Below are 17,296 nucleotides of genomic sequence, written 5' to 3'. Positions count from 1 at the left end.
CAGGGCAAAGCGAGACTGAATGCTCAGTTGGGGATTCTTATCAGAGCTGTTAACAGGCAGACTGAGCAGTGAAGAATGAAACAAAGAACAGAGTAGGTGTTTTCTGTCATGTTTCCATTGATATATATGGTAAAATACATGAGGGTGCTTTGTCTCTGGTTCTCTTCAAAGTGGCCATAAACTGGTTGATTTTTCAAACCATGTTTTGTAGATTTGATCATTTACTCATGCAGGTGCCTGCATGAGTTCCGCTGTGCTTGCACAGTAAGCTGAAATGGGTCCGTATTGCACAGACACAGCCGCCTTCATGCTAAAAGAGGAGCATGGCTGTGATGTTAAGAAGGCAGTGACAGAGGAAAGCTTTGGAAGCCTCTGAAGGATCCAGTGGGTTACCTCAACTTAGGTAAGTAGTTACTTTTTTTAGGTAATTTGATGCCTTGGGTTCTTTTTAAAGCTCTTCTGAAAGAGAGTACAGTATATTTTAACTGGTTTTAGCTTGTCTTGACAACAATGGTCCAGTAAGTCTGCCTGGCGCCCTTCCAGCCCCCCGTCCAGGGTAGAAACCACTTTATATATCACCACTTACATCCTTGCATGAATTTCCCTCCTCTATCATCTTTCATTACTAGGAAACGTTATTTCCCCACAGTTACTGATCGGATTCAAACCTGAGTTCTGAATTTCTTTAGAGGCTAGTGGGAAATAAAGACAACAAAAATAGCTACATTCCAATACATAATTCCCTGTGTTCTTTATTAATAAAAAAGAAAGAAAAAAAACTGGAGAAGAAACGTGTGTGTTTCGTAACAATGTGTTTTCTTTTCTCTTTTCTTTTCTTTTTCTTTTTTTGTTCTTTCATTTCAAAACTGTGCTAGAAAGAAACATTATAGTACCTAATTGGTTGAACAACATCATTTTTTTCCCTTCAGCTTTTATAAGTCAACCACGCTGTTCTCTGTTCAGCCGAGCTTATAAGTTATTTTCTCCACTTGAGACTTGAGTAGACAAGGTGACTTATTCAAGGTCATCAGAAGATGATACGGAGATATAAATTAGGACTCCTGTTTGTTTTGGTTTCGGCGGTACGCTAGACTGTGTCCTCTTGAAATAAGCTTTTGCTATTTATGATAACGAAGGCTGGCTGTCACATGCTCATTTCACTTGCCAATAAACACGCACACACAGTTCTCAAAACAACAACAAATTCACAATATAGGACAATTATTTCTAGCCATTTAAACCGCTCCCCAAAATTGTCCCTCTCCCCCAGCTATTTATAGTCTGCCCTTTTGCGTTTTGCTTCAGATGTTGAAAAGGGCATCATTACCAGGATTAACTAAGCCTGAAAATGATAGTATTGGACAATAATTGATCATTAGCTTTTTTTCTTGTTGCCGTAGCAACTCATCTGCTGCCGAAGAGAGGTTCTATGGCTGGAGACGAGGGAAGTCAATAGCATGTAAAGCATACAATATGTGATGGTACAGCACAAACATAAGCAAACCTGTGCTAGATTGAACAATTCCAGACGCCACCGTTTGACCTAGCAGATCGTATTGATTTAACCGAGAGCCATCTTCAGCGACGACAACAGACTGCGAGGGTTCCCGGGTCCAGGAGTACACGACTTCAGCTCTTGTGTAAGCATCTGTGTTGAAAAAGGAAATAGTTTACTTACTTGAAAGTGCTTCATCGTTCTGTCAGCTCTGTTATTCTGATTTAAATAGTCTGATATCTGGATAAAATACATTTGTAATAAAAGATATATGAAGCTGACATCAGCCCACTTGAAGTAAACCTGCGATGAGCTCCAGCCCCATTAACCTTCCCAGCGTTCAATTTCCCCAGGATTTCTGTGCAAACAGTGATAAAATTTATTTTTAAAACTTTTTTTTCCCTGTAACTTGCCAAAATGTGTCAAGCAAGGGTCTAGTATACAGTGCAGGAGAGTATTGATGTGTATGCATGTTTATACTGTTCACAGCATGTTTTTTTGAACGGACATTTCTGTCCATACCGCTAGGGAGGTTAAGGTTAAAGAGGAACCATAACCAAGAATTCATCCCAATCAGTATCTGATACCCCCTTTCCTATGAGAAATATTTTTCTTTTCTAAAACAGATCGTCAGGGGGGTCTGTATGGCTAATATTGTGGTGAGACCCCTTCCACAGTGTGATGCCAGGACCATGGTCCTAACAGTTTCCTGTCTGTGAACCTCATTGCATTGTAGGAAATAGCTGTTTACAGCTGTTTCCAACTGCCTAAAAAGCTAGCAACATCTCCTTCCACTGACTTCACCTGCCAGCAGTAAACATGTCACCATGTGATAAATGTCAGAATGTAAATCAGGGAGAGGAAAGATTTTACAATGGGAAAACACTGACTAAATCATTTATACATAATTATTGAAAAAAAATGAAGCACTTTTTTTTATTACAGTGTCTTCACTGGAGTTCCTCTTTAAGGCTAAATGGTCCTCCTCCACCGCCTAGATCCTCCAGTAAATGCCCAGTTATCTTTGGGCAGACGGGACATACTGTGCATGTGCTTGCATGCCCCTTTGCACTTACGTCGCCAAGAGCGTCCTGCACCTGCACAGTACTTCTGCGCAGGCGCAGAGTGCTACCAGCCCTGGAAGCGTGACGGGGAGTGCATGCAGACAGACTGCACCTGAGCCGAATGGCTAAGAAAACAGGGCATGTACCCGAGGATCTAGGCGGCGAAGGAGCACGGCAATGGACTGATTAGCCTGTAGGAGGCTGGAGGAAGCCTCAGGTATGCATAATTCTTTTTAGATTTGTTCATCTCATGTGCACTTTAAAATTATAATTTCCTGGTTGTAATACTGATCTACTGGCTGTAACAGTTTCAAACTATTATTGTGTATTTTTTATAGCGCTGAGCTGTACCACAGCATGTTTTTATCAGTAACTGCATAGCCAGGACAAGGTCCTCCAGCACCCAAGGCTGAGCCACCAAAGTGCGCCCTTCCATCCCTCCCACCCCAGCCGTCACACACTGATTGCTATTAGACTAAAAGGTGCCCCAGGGCTCCCAGCACCGTAATCTCCAGTTATTGGGCTTGCTGTCACTGCCATGTGTCCCCTTTTCTTATTTCTCTCTACTTCAAACACAATAAGGTAATGATAGCTGAGTGAGATGTGCCCCCTCCTACACTGCGCCCTGAGGCTGGAGCTTCTCTCGCCTCGGCCCGGCCCTGAGTAACTGTCCCTCAGAGGATCTTACAATCTAATCCCTGTTACCTGGTCGTTCAGGTAACGGAGCCACCAGCAGAAGAGCAGAGGGGACCCAGAGGATGCTGAGGGACCTTACGGTCTATGGAGGGCTGGAGGAAGCCCCAGGTAAGTTCACTTTGGCATTTTTTAGTCTGCTTAGTGTTCCTTTAAAGAAAGGTCTTATTTAATTGATAAGCTTGCGCGCAGAATGCTCACTGTGACAGGCGCACCATCGAGCCGTCACTTGGATGGGCCACACATGCGCAGTCATCCACAACTCCTGCCTGGGTCACTCAGGTAATGGAGCCACCAGTGGCAGAATGAAGGGGACCCAGAGGATGCTTAGGGACCTCGCAGACTATGGGAGGCTGGATGAGGCCCCAGGTAAGTTCGGTATCACAATTTCTAGTTCTGTTCAGAGTTCCTTTAAAGGAGAACCGAGGTGAAAAAAAAAATTATGAGAAAAACAATTGTATCTATCCTCAGTCTTCTAAAAATGACTTTTTTTTTAGATATTCTGCAGTTTTATTTTATATTTAAATCTAGTTTTTAAGTTTTTACTGTTTCATTGTCTCTGCACAATGACACCTTCATTGAAGTATGCTAGAGCTCAAATCTATGCATTATAGACCCTTTTTATCTCTTTTCTGCTCTCAAAAGCCATTTACTGACAGGAAAGTGTTTAATGGCTGTAATTACTTGTCAGTGAGGGTTACGCTATAGTCTGACCCAGTCCGACCCGGGCAGAAAATGTCACTTGCATACCTGATGTTTAACTTTTTCAGGCAGAGAAAGAAAAAAAGGAATACAGCCTAGTTAATTGTGTGCTTGGCACTGTACATACACATGTCTATGTCATCATGTCACATGTCACCTCAGATGTCCTTTAAGGAAACCATGTTGGTTATAAGAAAACACGTTACTCTGTAAAAGTGAATTTACAATAAAACCCATCAAGATCTTTAGTTCTGGGCTTCACATTGAGGCCTGTGAGGTTCTAAAGATTGGCAGATGAGACCTCATTGAAAAACAAGAGACCTTTGGTAAACAGAGTATACTCAGCTTGGGTTTTATGGTGAACATAGACAGATAGAATCATTTTTCATGGAACAATACCAACATCCCTTATTTTATTTTTAATTTTTTGCGATGAAGCCTTGAAGCAAAAATAAGCTCAAATAGTTCCAGTGATTGTTGTATGCATTAATATTGGATGAACAGCCTGTAGTAAAAGAAAGTCACTATCTGCTATTGTCATACTCGTTTTGTTTTTTTTACTGTTTTGTAGAAGTTGCGTGTTTCATTTTAATGCAGTAACAAAATTCACAAACTTTCATCCTCCCTTCAGTGTCTTTTTTTTTTTTTTTTTTTGTGCACATCATAATGTTTAATCATGTTTTCCTGCACAAGTCTGTGAAAAAATGGAGGAATACTTAAAGAGACACTGAAGCGAAAAAAAAAATGATGATATTATGATGTGTATGTGTAGCACAGCTAAGAAATAAAACATTAAGATCAGATACATCAGTGTAATTGTTTCCAGTACAGGAAGAGTTGAGAAACTCCAGTTGTTATCTCTATGCAAACAAGCCATTAAGCTCTCCGACTAAGTTAGTCGTGGAGAGGGCTGTTATCTGACTTTTATTATCTCAACTGTTCCTGGATTATTTACTTTTCCTTTGCTAGAGGAGAGGTCATTACTTCACAGACTGCTCTAAAAGACTCATTTTGAATGCTGAGTGTTGTGTAATCTGCACATATTATAGAATGATGCAATGTTAGAAAAAACACTATATACCTGAAAATAAAAGTACGAGAATATTTTCTTTGCTGCTAATCTTCTAGTAATTATTCATAGTACACAACCAATTCACTATATCATATTTTTTTTTCGCTTCAGTGTCTCTTTAAGAAGCAGCAACAATAAGAAAATGATTGTGTCTTTGGGCCATATGCAATTGATTTTTTTCTCCTGTGTTTTCTCCTAGGAAAAAAAAATTCAGTTTTGATTTAGAATAACTTTTTAGCACTTTGCTATGGAAAAAGTACCACTTTAAAAAAAAAAAAGTGCTATCAAAATTATTTTCAGTACTTTTTTCCCCCTTGTTGGCGGTTTAAAAGCGATTTTATTGGCAAGTTTGAAAATAAGTTAATTGCATATGGGTCAAAGAATTTTAATGCTGCTACTTTATGATTAGCCATTATAGGCAGCTGCCATTCAGGAACGTACAATGGAAAGCCACACTGTGATTTCTCAGGGGTATAACTACAAGGGAGCAGCCCCTGCGATTGCAGGGGGGCACAAAGCTGTAAGGGGGCCCCAACTACTACTTAAAGGGAACCAGAGATGAACGTTTCACACAAAATAAACATATCAGTCGATAGCTTGTAAAGAATAAATCCTCTACCTGATTATTTCACTGCTCTGGTGTGCCTTTTTGAGTGCTTTTATCCATTAATGCTCCAGGAAAAATCCAATATGGCCACCGGCTCATATCCCTTCTGCTTCCGGGTTATGAGTTCTGGATGTGCTGTCTAGGCTCTATGAAACTATAGACAAGCAGGGCTGCTGCTGCAGCCTTTCATCTGTGTGCTTTTAACTATTCGGGTATGCTGTGTGGCTGCCTGTAGGAAGTGTCTCTCATAGGAATATAACTGCACAGTGCACACAGATCACACAGCCACAGCTTGTTTCATAGCTTCTTTCTCAGCAGAGCAGCCCCTCCCATGTCATCAGAGCTCTGAGTATGCAAAGCAGGAAAGCTGAGCCAGGAGGGGGCAGGCTTGAAAAGACTTCACAGAAGACTGACTCAGCTATAATGATTCCAGGTCAAACCTAGACTGAATGCTCAGCCGGGGAATATTATCACAGCTGATGACAAGGCAGATTGAGCAGTGAAGAAGGAAACTAAAAGCAGGGTAGGTGTTTACTGTCATGTTCCCACTGATAAATGTAGTAAAATACATGAGGGTGCTTCATCTCTGGTTCTCTTTAACTCCCTCTGATAAAATGGTCCATCCTTCAGATCAGGTTTTTTGTGACTAGACTTGCTATAGGTAGGAAGATTACAATGTCCACACTTGTTTTATGACCAGAGTTGTTTGGATACCCCTGATCACGAATACGAATGTTTATGAATATGACTCCGCCCACTTCCGAATTGACTCGTGATGATGATCACAAGTAGAAAGGTATATCCGACTAGAGTTGGGCAGAACCTCTGACTTTAGGTTCGCGAACCTGGTTCGCGAACTTCCGCGGAAGGTTCGGTTCGCGTAAAAGTTCGCGAACCGCAATAGACTTCAATGGGGATGCGAACTTTGAAAAAAAAAAATAATTATGCTGGCCACAAAAGTGATGGAAAAGATGTTTCAAGGGGTCTAACACCTGGAGGGGGGCATGGCGGAGTGGGATACATGCCTAAAGTCCCGGGGAAAAATCTGGATTTGACGCAAAGCAGCGTTTTAAGGGCAGAAATCACATTGAATGCTAAATGACAGGCCTAAAGTGCTTTCAAACATCTTGCATGTGTATACATCAATCAGGTAGTGTAATTAAGGTACTGCTTCACACTGACACACCAAACTCACCGTGTAACGCACCGCAAACAGCTGTTTGTGTAGTGACGGCCGTGCTGGACTGGTGCGCACCATTGCGAGAGTGCAGGTTTTGGTGGCTTTACAGCCCATAGTGGCGGGTTCACTAAACAGAACAGGTATACAGTGGCGGGTTCACAGAACAGGTATGCAGTGGCAGGTTCACTGAACACAACAGGTATGCAGTGGCGGGTTCACTGAACAGGTATACAGTGGTGGGTCCACTGAACAGAACAGGTATGCAGTGGCGGGTTCACTAAACAGAACAGGTATACAGTGGCGGGTTCACTAAACAGAACAGGTATACAGTGGCGGGTTCACAGAACAGGTATGCAGTGGCAGGTTCACTGAACACAACAGGTATGCAGTGACGGGTTCACTGAACAGGTATACAGTGGCGGGTCCACTGAACAGAACAGGTATGCAGTGGCGGGTTCACTGAACAGGTATACAGTGGCGGGTCCACTGAACAGAACAGGTATGCAGTGGCGGGTTCACTAAACAGAACAGGTATACAGTGGCGGGTTCACTAAACAGAACAGGTATACAGTGGCGGGTTCACAGAACAGGTATGCAGTGGCAGGTTCACTGAACACACCAGGTATGCAGTGGCGGGTTCACTGAACAGGTATACAGTGGCGGGTCCACTGAACAGAACAGGTATGCAGTGGCAGGTTCAATGAACAGGTATACAGTGGTGGGTCCACTGAACAGAACAGGTATGCAGTGGCGGGTCCACTGAACAGAACAGGTATGCAGTGGCGGGTTCACTAAACAGAACAGGTATACAGTGGCGGGTTCACAGAACAGGTATGCAGTGGCAGGTTCACTGAACACAACACGTATGCAGTGGCGGGTTCACTGAACAGGTATACAGTGGCGGGTCCACTGAACAGAACAGGTATGCAGTGGCGGGTTCACTGAACAGGTATACAGTGGCGGGTCCACTGAACAGAACAGGTATGCAGTGGCGGGTTCACTAAACAGAACAGGTATACAGTGGCGGGTTCACAGAACAGGTATGCAGTGGCAGGTTCACTGAACACAACAGGTATGCAGTGGCGGGTTCACTGAACAGGTATACAGTGGCGGGTCCACTGAACAGAACAGGTATGCAGTGGCGGGTTCACTGAACAGGTATGCAGTGGTGGGTTCACAGAACAGGTATGCAGTGGTGGGTTCACAGCACAGGTATGCAGTGGTGGGTTCAATGAACAGGTATACAGTGGCGGGTCCACTGAACAGAACAGGTATGCAGTGGCAGGTTCACTGAACAGGTATGCAGTGGTGGGTTCACAGCACAGGTATGCAGTGGTGGGTTCACAAAACAGGTATGCAGTGGTGGGTTCACAGCACAGGTATGCAGTGGTGGGTTCAATGAACAGGTATACAGTGGCGGGTCCACTGAACAGAACAGGTATGCAGTGGCAGGTTCACTGAACAGGTATGCAGTGGTGGGTTCACAGCACAGGTATGCAGTGGTGGGTTCACTGAACAGGTATGCAGTGGTGGGTTCACAGCACAGGTATGCAGTGGTGGGTTCACAGCACAGGTATGCAGTGGTGGGTTCACAGCACAGGTATGCAGTGGTGGGTTCACAGCACAGGTATGCAGTGGTGGGTTCACAGAACAGGTATGCAGCCAGACAGGAACAAGTTAAGCCTAACTAATCTTTCCCTGAGAGACAGTCTGCAGCAGCTCGCCCTACTCTCACTAACGCAGGCAGCACACGAGTGACCGTAATGGCCGCCGCTGCCTGCCTTATATAAGGGGGGGTGGGGCTCCAGGGGCTAGTGTAGCCTAATTGGCTACACTGGGCCTGCTGACTGTGATGTAGAGGGTCAAAGTTGACCCTCCATGTGCATTATGGGGCGAACCGAACTTCCGCAAAGGTTCGCCTGCGGGACGCGAACGCGAACCAATGAAGTTCGCATGGAACCGTTCGCAGGCGAACCGTTCAGCCCAACTCTATATCCGACTTGAGTGCGGTTTCGAGTCCAATAACCACATGTAATCATGAATCACGAGTCGGTATTTGTGATAAAAACCCGTCAACTTTAGTAGTTAATAGCAAAGCCCCCTTACATGCTAGAAACACCAAATTTGAAGGTTATGTTAAGAAGAACAGTGGAAACTTTTGCTCCCACTGTTCTTCTTAAGATATTGTGCAAATTTGGTGTTTCTAGCAGGTAAGGGGGCTTTGCTATTAACCGCTAATGTCGACAGGTTTTTAATCAGGAATACCGACTTTTGATCCCGAATAACTCATGATCACGAGTCGGGTAATGAGTGCAATCACAAGTGCATTCATGATTGGCATTCGATCAGAGTGAATTACGGATGCCGATCACAGAACTTGTGATCGCAAAAAACAGCTCGTGATCACAAGTTACTTATGATCACGAGCTTATGATGAGCACCACTGTTTATGACCTTTGCAAGATGGGCCCCCTGGTAGGGATAGTAGATAGTAAGGGAAAGGGTGTAAACATTGGGGGCCCATAAAAATTTTGCCGGGGTAGAAGCATGATCCGTATCATCCCTGTGATGACTCACTGTGTCTTTCTTTTCTGCAATGAAGTTAGGGTTTGGAAGGGGTGTGGTTTGATACAAAACCATAGAAACCAATACTGTTTCTTCCATTACCCCCCCCCCCCCCCTCACCCGCATAAAAACAAACAAATCATCCTGAACATTAAAAAGTAAGCAATTGGTATTAAAAAGGGTGAGAGTCCTGCCCTTGCAAGCTTACAAATGTGACACACACACACATATACACACATACATACACACAAATCAAAGCAATCTGGAAAGATACTTACAGCTGCCAAACTTCAAAGGACAAGCATGAGCATCCATAGGGAAGTCTTCTAAGTGCATAGGACATTCCGCCCGCACGGTCAATCTGAAAAAATAAGTGTTATAAAAGTACTGAGCTTGTGTGTCTAAGTAAATGCATTTAGTGAAATGGCAAAAATGGCATTCAATGAATGTTCCTAATTATTTTGAGCTTAAACTGCAGTCACCTAGCCATAAAGCATTTACTGTATGTAATAATGACACATTTTCCATGGGGTTTCACAAAACATGTATAGTTCATATCACTAACTGTACCTTAGAAGACTCACATGTCCTTTCAATAGACCATGGCCAGGGTAGTGGGAAGCTTGTTAACTTAAAAGTTTGTATATGTACCCATGCTGAATACACCTTCCAGGCTGCATGCCTGAATGAGGATCTACCTAAATTCTACAGGACAACCCAACCAGAGATGGATTAATATGTAATGGGGCCCTAGGCAAAATAGTAGATTTAAGTCCCCCTTGTAGTAAGCTGAAGTAAAGCGAGGTCAATGAAGGTGACTGGTGGGCCCCTTGACACACACTTGCCCCAATCACCTGCCTTGATTTCCTGGTGGATGATCCTGCTCTGAACCCATTTTTGCTCTGTTTTTCATGTCTGCAAGCTCCCCTTTAGACAATACATTACTGATTTGTAAAGTAACCATGTACTGTACACTTCTATAATCTATCAATGGAAATACATGCATATGTAATTATGCATGAAACACGAGTTTGAACTTTATTGCAACTCAAGCAACACAAATGTCTGGTTCTAGAATTTCAGAACTGACTTTGCGACGTTCCGAACCAATTAAGCATGAAGAGCAAATCTGATGCCTATATGTAAATAATTAGATAGTTTTGGCATGGAAATTGCAGTCAAAGTAAGAAAAAAACATGTCAGTTGTTAACATGTGTGAAAGAGCTGCATACAGGAGACACTCTGAAGAAGGCTTATTAGCCAAAATATTTACTCAGCCAGCAAATGGTGTCATCCTGATTCAAAACGTTCTGCTAATAGCATTTTACTGTCACTGGCATTTCCTCAGCGGAACACACAACATAATGCCTACCACACTTACAGTCTAACGTCCTTACCATAAGCTAAGGACTATTCTTTAGAGGGTGTGAATACTTTATTATGGGGTGTAGTATTTGTAGGCCCATGCATTTGACTTGTGCTGTAGCTTTCCAGTGGCAAAAAAACACGTTATGTCTGGGCATGGCTATGGCTGTGCTCAGGTGTAACTCGATATGGTGGTGGCCTCTCCACTGCCCCAGTGCAGGGACCAGGTGACAGGTGGTGAACACACTTTCAGCCATGCCTTGCGAGGCCTCTAATCATGCATACTATGAACAATTAACACACATTTGTTTATCACTGCATTCCTTATTATTAGCTTTAGAAAGCTACATGGGCAACTATGGCCGGATTTGAGGCAAAGTCACAAAAGCTATGGCCCTGGGCACCAGGAAGCAAGGGGCGGGCAGTAGCTGGCACACTAAGGCAGTTAAACTGTCAAACATGTAAACCGAAGCAGTCAAAAAGTCCATGGCTGCCTTACTTCTACAGGGACGAGCAGTGGAGCACTGGTCCTGTGGTCCCCCCATCTTATGCTGTGCCCCCTTCAAGGGCAGGGTTGGTAACAGTGGGCCTTGGGTGGTAAAATTTCCAAATCTGGCCCCGTGGGAACCTTTATTCACTCAGTTAAATTTCAACCTTGTAAGAATTGTCAATTTACCAGGTTCACATAGATTTAGGGTCCTTATACACTTGGTGCTCTGCAAGTTACGAGTGGCAAAATGGCTTTCCTACTACATTGCATCATACCATTATACTCACTTTAGTATATATAGCAGACTGCATTGACAGGGAAATTGGAGACAACAGCCTCAGCCGACAATCAGGCGCGTGTAAGACCCACGACGCCTAACCCATGAGCAATCCACTGGATGGATCTATCCAACTCTAGTGACACTAATCCTCCGCCAATCCCATTGTTTGTGCCTTTTCCCAGCCCGCCGCATGATGTCACACATGTGCCGCTTGTTGTCCCTCCATTGTCCCCCTGCCCCTTCACATAGCAACACAGCACATTGTCTGCTACATGGCCAACATGCATGTGTGCAGCAGGGCTCAGTGACATTGCCCAAGGGGATCAGTTGTGAATGTGTATGAGTCCTAAGACCTACTACCCCAAGGCCTACTACTGTTGCACAGGTATCGATAGTCTCTAGGAAGGTATTGCCACCTCCTAGAGAATAAGAGAGACCGTAAGACCGATAGTGCAGTACCATTAGGTTCAGACAACGCAAATATATGTGTATAGAAATTATACTCACAAAAATTGGTTGCAGTCTTTGCAACCACCATATACACCTGCGGGAGAACTAACCGTTCCCGCTCGGTTTGTCCAGATGAAACTGGATGCTGAATGGTCGCTCTCCTGGATGACTCTGTAGTGGAAGGGCTACAAAGTGTACTACCTCCTGAGGTCCTGAGATCCCTATCAGAGGCGCTCACATTCACTGCTACTTTGAGATTCAGGCACAACTCTTTTATAATTGACCTGAGGAAGCAGGCAAGTACCTGTGAAATGCGTTGTTATACCTGTTTTGTGTGAATAAAAACTTTTCCTTACCATGCTGGTTTCATATCATCTGTAGAGGTAAGCAATTGCCTCTTCATATATATATATATGTATATATATATATATATATATTTATACACATAAACATCACGTAGTTCTAGGTCGACTTCCTACATTGGGTGCCTGTACCCAACTTTGTTACAGTTCAGTCCTACTACTGTTATGCTGTTGACATAGATGTTCACAACCTAGAAAATCTCTTCAACGCTCCTGCTTGACATTATTATTAGCACCCTTTATTTATAGAGAACCAATACATTATACAGCACTGTAAGTTAAATAATAAGGTGTGTAAATTACAAACTTGAAACAAAAACCTTGACGCAGAAGGAAAAGTAGACTATTGTTTAATGAACTTACAGTCTATAACTAAGTACAGAAATTATAGGGTGGTGGAAAGTGCAAAGCATAGTTTTTCTTTCCTTATAAAAGACTATCTCTTTCAGCATTATCAGCAAACGTTCATTAATATGTAGAATGAAAGAGAGAGGAACCAGTAATACCGTAAAACAGATGAACCAGTCTTAATTGTCTAGTGTGTTTCATGACATGCTGTATTGAATTCTCCCAACCAACCATAAATAGGCTGTGGCTGAGACAAGTTACATTACAAAATAACACACATGCGCACACACACACACACACACACACACACACACACACACACGCACACGCACACACCACACACACACACCACACACACACACCACGCACACACACACGCACACACACACGCACACACGCACGCATACACACACACTTTGCTTTAGACACTGGTAGGAATATGTGACTGTGAGATAGGGTTTCGATAGTTACCCCCTCTGAAGGACAGTGAGGTTTTGATCACATCTAAAATTGCAAACGGCAGCATTTTGCGATTTTGTGAGTGATTCTTTTTTCTCCCTCCTGGCGCATACCTGCGCGCTACTATTTTGTGTACAACGCTTTTCAAAGCGCTTTTGCAGAGCGATTGTATTTGTTTACTTCATGACGCAAGTCAGGAATTGAACTCTTTGACACTTTGATAGAATATATTTATTCTTAAGAGCGAGAAAGCGATTTTGTGAGAATTTTGCGCTTTTCCTATACCTTCCATAGTAGAAAAAAAAATGCCCTAAAAATAGTACATGCAGCGCTTTGCTGAGCGGAAAGCAGACAAAACGCACTGATATGAACTTACTCATAAGGATTCACAGGGCCGGATTTGTCTCTTTACCGCCCAAGGCCACTGTCACCAGCCACCCCCCTTCAGTATAGGTAGCGAGGGGATCCCTTCCCCCCTCCCTCCAGTATAGGTAGCCTGATGACTCCCCAGTATAGGTAGTCAGATGAACCCTCCCCTCTTTACCTTTAGTATAGGTAGCCAGATGACTCCATTAATCCCTCCTTTTCCCACCGCCCTTCAGTATAGGGAGCCAGCTCACCTTCACACCGCAGCAGCCATCAGTGTCACTAATTTCTCCACTCGTCTCCAATGCTTCCCAAGTCCACAGCCGCCGATCACAACGCACATGTGCACAGAGAGAATGGTGGCTGCTGCACAGGTGGCTAGCAGCAGAGTACCACTCGCCTGATCTCCCTGCATTGCATCATTTGCAAGCATGCAAATGCTGCACCAGTTTATCCTGCTGCTTTGGTGCTCTTGCTCCTGTGGTGCCCTAGGCCATGGCCTAGGTGGCCTTGGCTTAAATCCGGCCCTGAGGATTCATTGCACAAGCAATTTTAGTGCGTTTTTTAAAAATCGGCGGCGCTAAAAAAAAACGCAAAATGACTTGAACAAGCCCTTAGTGACATGAAAGTGTACTCTGTAAAGTACAGTGGGCAATATATACCATATTTTTTGGCCACACTTTTTCTTTTTTTGGGGGGAAAAAGTCAGTGCGTCTTATATGCCAAAGGTGTGGCCAGGTGTCCACCCCACAAGCTCTTACCGATCCAGCGGCGTACTCTATCTCCTCCATCCATCTCTGTATACGGAGTCGTCCTGCGTGGCTTCCATCTTTCCGAGTTCACTGGTGCCCTCTAGCTGCACATGGCGCCCTTGCGCCATCAGGTCATGCATGACAATTGCAGCTATAGGGCACCAGTGAACCCAGCAGTATGGAGGCCATGCAGGACGAGTGTATATGGCGGCAGAATCCTCTGTATAGATCGGCTAGGATGGATGAAAGAGTCAAACAGAGGACTGTGAGCTCATCGCTGGATCGGTAAGACCATGCAGTTAGATAGGAGTGTAGTTAGTGTAGGTGTAAGTGTAGTCAGGGTAGCTGGTTGTGCAGTCCACGTAGCTTGGTGCTATCAGTGTATCTTGGAGTGTAGTCAGTGTAGCTAAGAAGTGTAGTCAGTGTAGCTGGGCAGTGTAGGTATAATAAAGTCAGTTGAGTGGGGGGATTATAAGATGCACCAGGTTTAAGATTTTTTTTTTTGTTTTCCTGCCGAAAAATATTTTTATGCCGAAAATACGGTAAATGAATAATACCTCTGAAGACAGGGAACACGCAAAACATCTGTGAAGGTGGTTCAAGTAGTGCCAGACCTCAATCTTTTTAACATAACAATAAAGAATATGCAGTGAATATCTAAAAGTGACATGTCCATGCTTACAGTGTTAACCAATAAAGGTGATTATTGGTCAGCTGCGTCTGCCTGTGTTGGACTGCATGCCACTGCTAATGCTGTTTTGGTGCTTGCTATAGCACAATGCCAATGTGGGAAACTAGCCTTAGACAAGGAAAGACACATAACATTTATATTGCGCTTTTCTCCTGGTGGTGGGCTCAAAGCACTTGAGCCTCAGCCACTAGGATGCGCTCAACATGCATTAGCTGTGTTAGGGAGACTTGCCCAAGGATTCTTTACTGAATAGGTGCTGGCTTACAGAACAGGAAGAGCTGAGATTCAAACCCAGGCCCTTAACTAATACACTATCCAACCACTTAGCGCTAGCTAACTAGCTAACCAGCTATCTAGCTAAAGAGCCTCAACATGTCCATAAAAGCCACTACGATCTTTACTAACCTCTACCTGCATCCCCTTTTTAAGTCAAATATTATCAAGCTTTTTGAAAGCCAACACCTACAGTATAAAGAACAAAAATAGGCACCTAAGTGAGCCTTCAATCAAGACTGAGCTTGATTGCACACTACTTCACTTGGGGAAAAAAAGCCAGTTATTCTCACAGTAATATACTTCTGAGTGTCTCAGGCTTGCTGATTACTCAATGTGCCAAAAACCATATTCTTGGATTATTTTAATCATGTAAATTATACTGATTAAAAAAAACAAAGGAAAAAGAAGACATATACCACTGACAGAAGGCAGAGCTGTATCAAGGTCAAGCTACCTGCTTAATAGTACATGTTACATTGTACAGTGCCAAACCCTTTCGGCAAGGAAAGCTTTGGAGAAAATCTTGATTAATTGCTTCTGCTCAATGGGTTAATTGCTGCAAGCTAACTACCAACCAACTGGGATCCTCATCCTATTCACCACTAGTGTTATGCCGGTTTGTGAACAGGGGAAAGTATTTTAGTGAAATATTGAATGGATAAAATGTAGAATTATGACATTGGTATAACTGCAACCCCCCTGTAGTGGCCAGTGTTTGTGCTGATCATGAGAACTTTTGATTCCCCTTGGAAAAGCAGGTAGCAAACACATTTAAAATCAGACTTCATGGAAAAATGTGTTTAGATAGCTATGAAGGAATTATCACCTTCTTTGACTTTTCACTTTCTTTTTATAACTATGTCTCCATTGGGAGAGACAACAAAAAGAAAAAAAAAAGACTTGGAACGAGACGGGAATTGCTATTATTAAAGGGAACCTATACTGAGAAGAATATGGATTTTTTTTTTCTTTTAAAATAATATCAGTTGCCTGACTTTCCTGCTGATCCTGTGTCTCTAATACTTTTAGCCACAGCCCCTCAACAAGCATGCAGATCAGGTACTCTGACTGAAGTCAGACTGGATTAGCTGCATGCTTGTTTCAGGTGTGTGATTCAGCCACTACTGCAGCCAAATAGATCAGCAGGACTGACAAGCAACTGATATTATTTAAAAGGAAACATCCATATCCCTCTCAGTTAAGGTTCCCTTTGAAGTGTACCTGAGATGGGGGATATAGAAAAAATATACATACCTGAGGCTTCCTGCAGCCCCCTTCAGGCCGATCATTTCCTCGCCGCCCTGCATCCTCCGCAATTTGACCCAGTAATTCCTTCAGCCGGGGCCAGTTGGAACATGCACAGTGCAGCTGTGTGCTCCCACCTCTATCACATTCCCGTCGTTGAGAGTGTTCTGCACCTGCGATGTAGTACTGCACATGTGCTGGAACATGATAGGAGCATGCGCGTGGCTGGGTCACGCATGCCCAGTACGCCTCGACTAGAAGAATTACCGGGCCAAATTGCGAAGAATCCAGGTGGTGCGGCAGGATTGCAAGGGCACGATCAGCCTGAAGGGGGTTGGAGAAAGCCCCAGGTATGTATCATTTTTTCTCCTATTGTATACTTTGTCAATGTGAAATATTTGTAGGGATAATAGTTTCTGCAAACATTTTGTTAACAGCTTCTGGACCACACTAATTGAAATCTGAGCCCTGTTTGGGACCTATTATCACTGCCAGGGTGTAGATTTCAATTAGCCTGCCACACAATCCCGCCACTACCGCTGATTGCATCGCTCACCCACCAGTGTTGCTCGGATACCCCTCAATCACGGATTCGCATGCGGCTGTTATTATTGGAGCCGCATCCGTATCAACCCGTGATTGCATCCCTTATTTTTTGCCGCAACCGGCTCCACCCGTCTTTCCCCGTGTTCATTATTATAAAAATCCGCATGCCGTGTCGTGACTGGTCGTGACCCATAAATTTTCATGCGTATCGCCATGCCGCCATACGTAGAAATGTACGTGTCAATAGCTGAGGTTGCGCATGCGTATCGTTAGGCCATGCGTACATAA

The 17,296-nt window shown here is 43.7% G+C and overlaps 1 protein-coding gene across 3 annotated transcripts in view; it reads right to left on the bottom strand.

The window, feature by feature from the left end:
- GABRA1 (gamma-aminobutyric acid type A receptor subunit alpha1) overlaps positions 1–17,296 on the bottom strand; it is a 281,789-nt gene that overhangs the window by 93,273 nt on the left and 171,220 nt on the right. For all 3 annotated transcript variants that reach the window (XM_068272974.1, XM_068272975.1, XM_068272972.1), the window contains exons 6-7: positions 9,657–9,739; positions 1,505–1,648 (exon numbers count right to left, since the gene is read on the bottom strand). In XM_068272974.1, coding sequence (XP_068129075.1) covers positions 1,505–1,648; positions 9,657–9,739 — 227 coding nt within the window. The remainder of the gene's footprint in view (positions 1–1,504; positions 1,649–9,656; positions 9,740–17,296) is intronic.

Source organism: Hyperolius riggenbachi, chromosome 3 (genome assembly GCF_040937935.1).
Source record: "Hyperolius riggenbachi isolate aHypRig1 chromosome 3, aHypRig1.pri, whole genome shotgun sequence".
In the NCBI taxonomy this organism is placed as follows: Eukaryota; Metazoa; Chordata; class Amphibia; order Anura; family Hyperoliidae; genus Hyperolius; species Hyperolius riggenbachi.
Note: the sequence above shows the minus strand (reverse complement) of the source record. Positions and strands in the feature narration are given on the sequence as shown.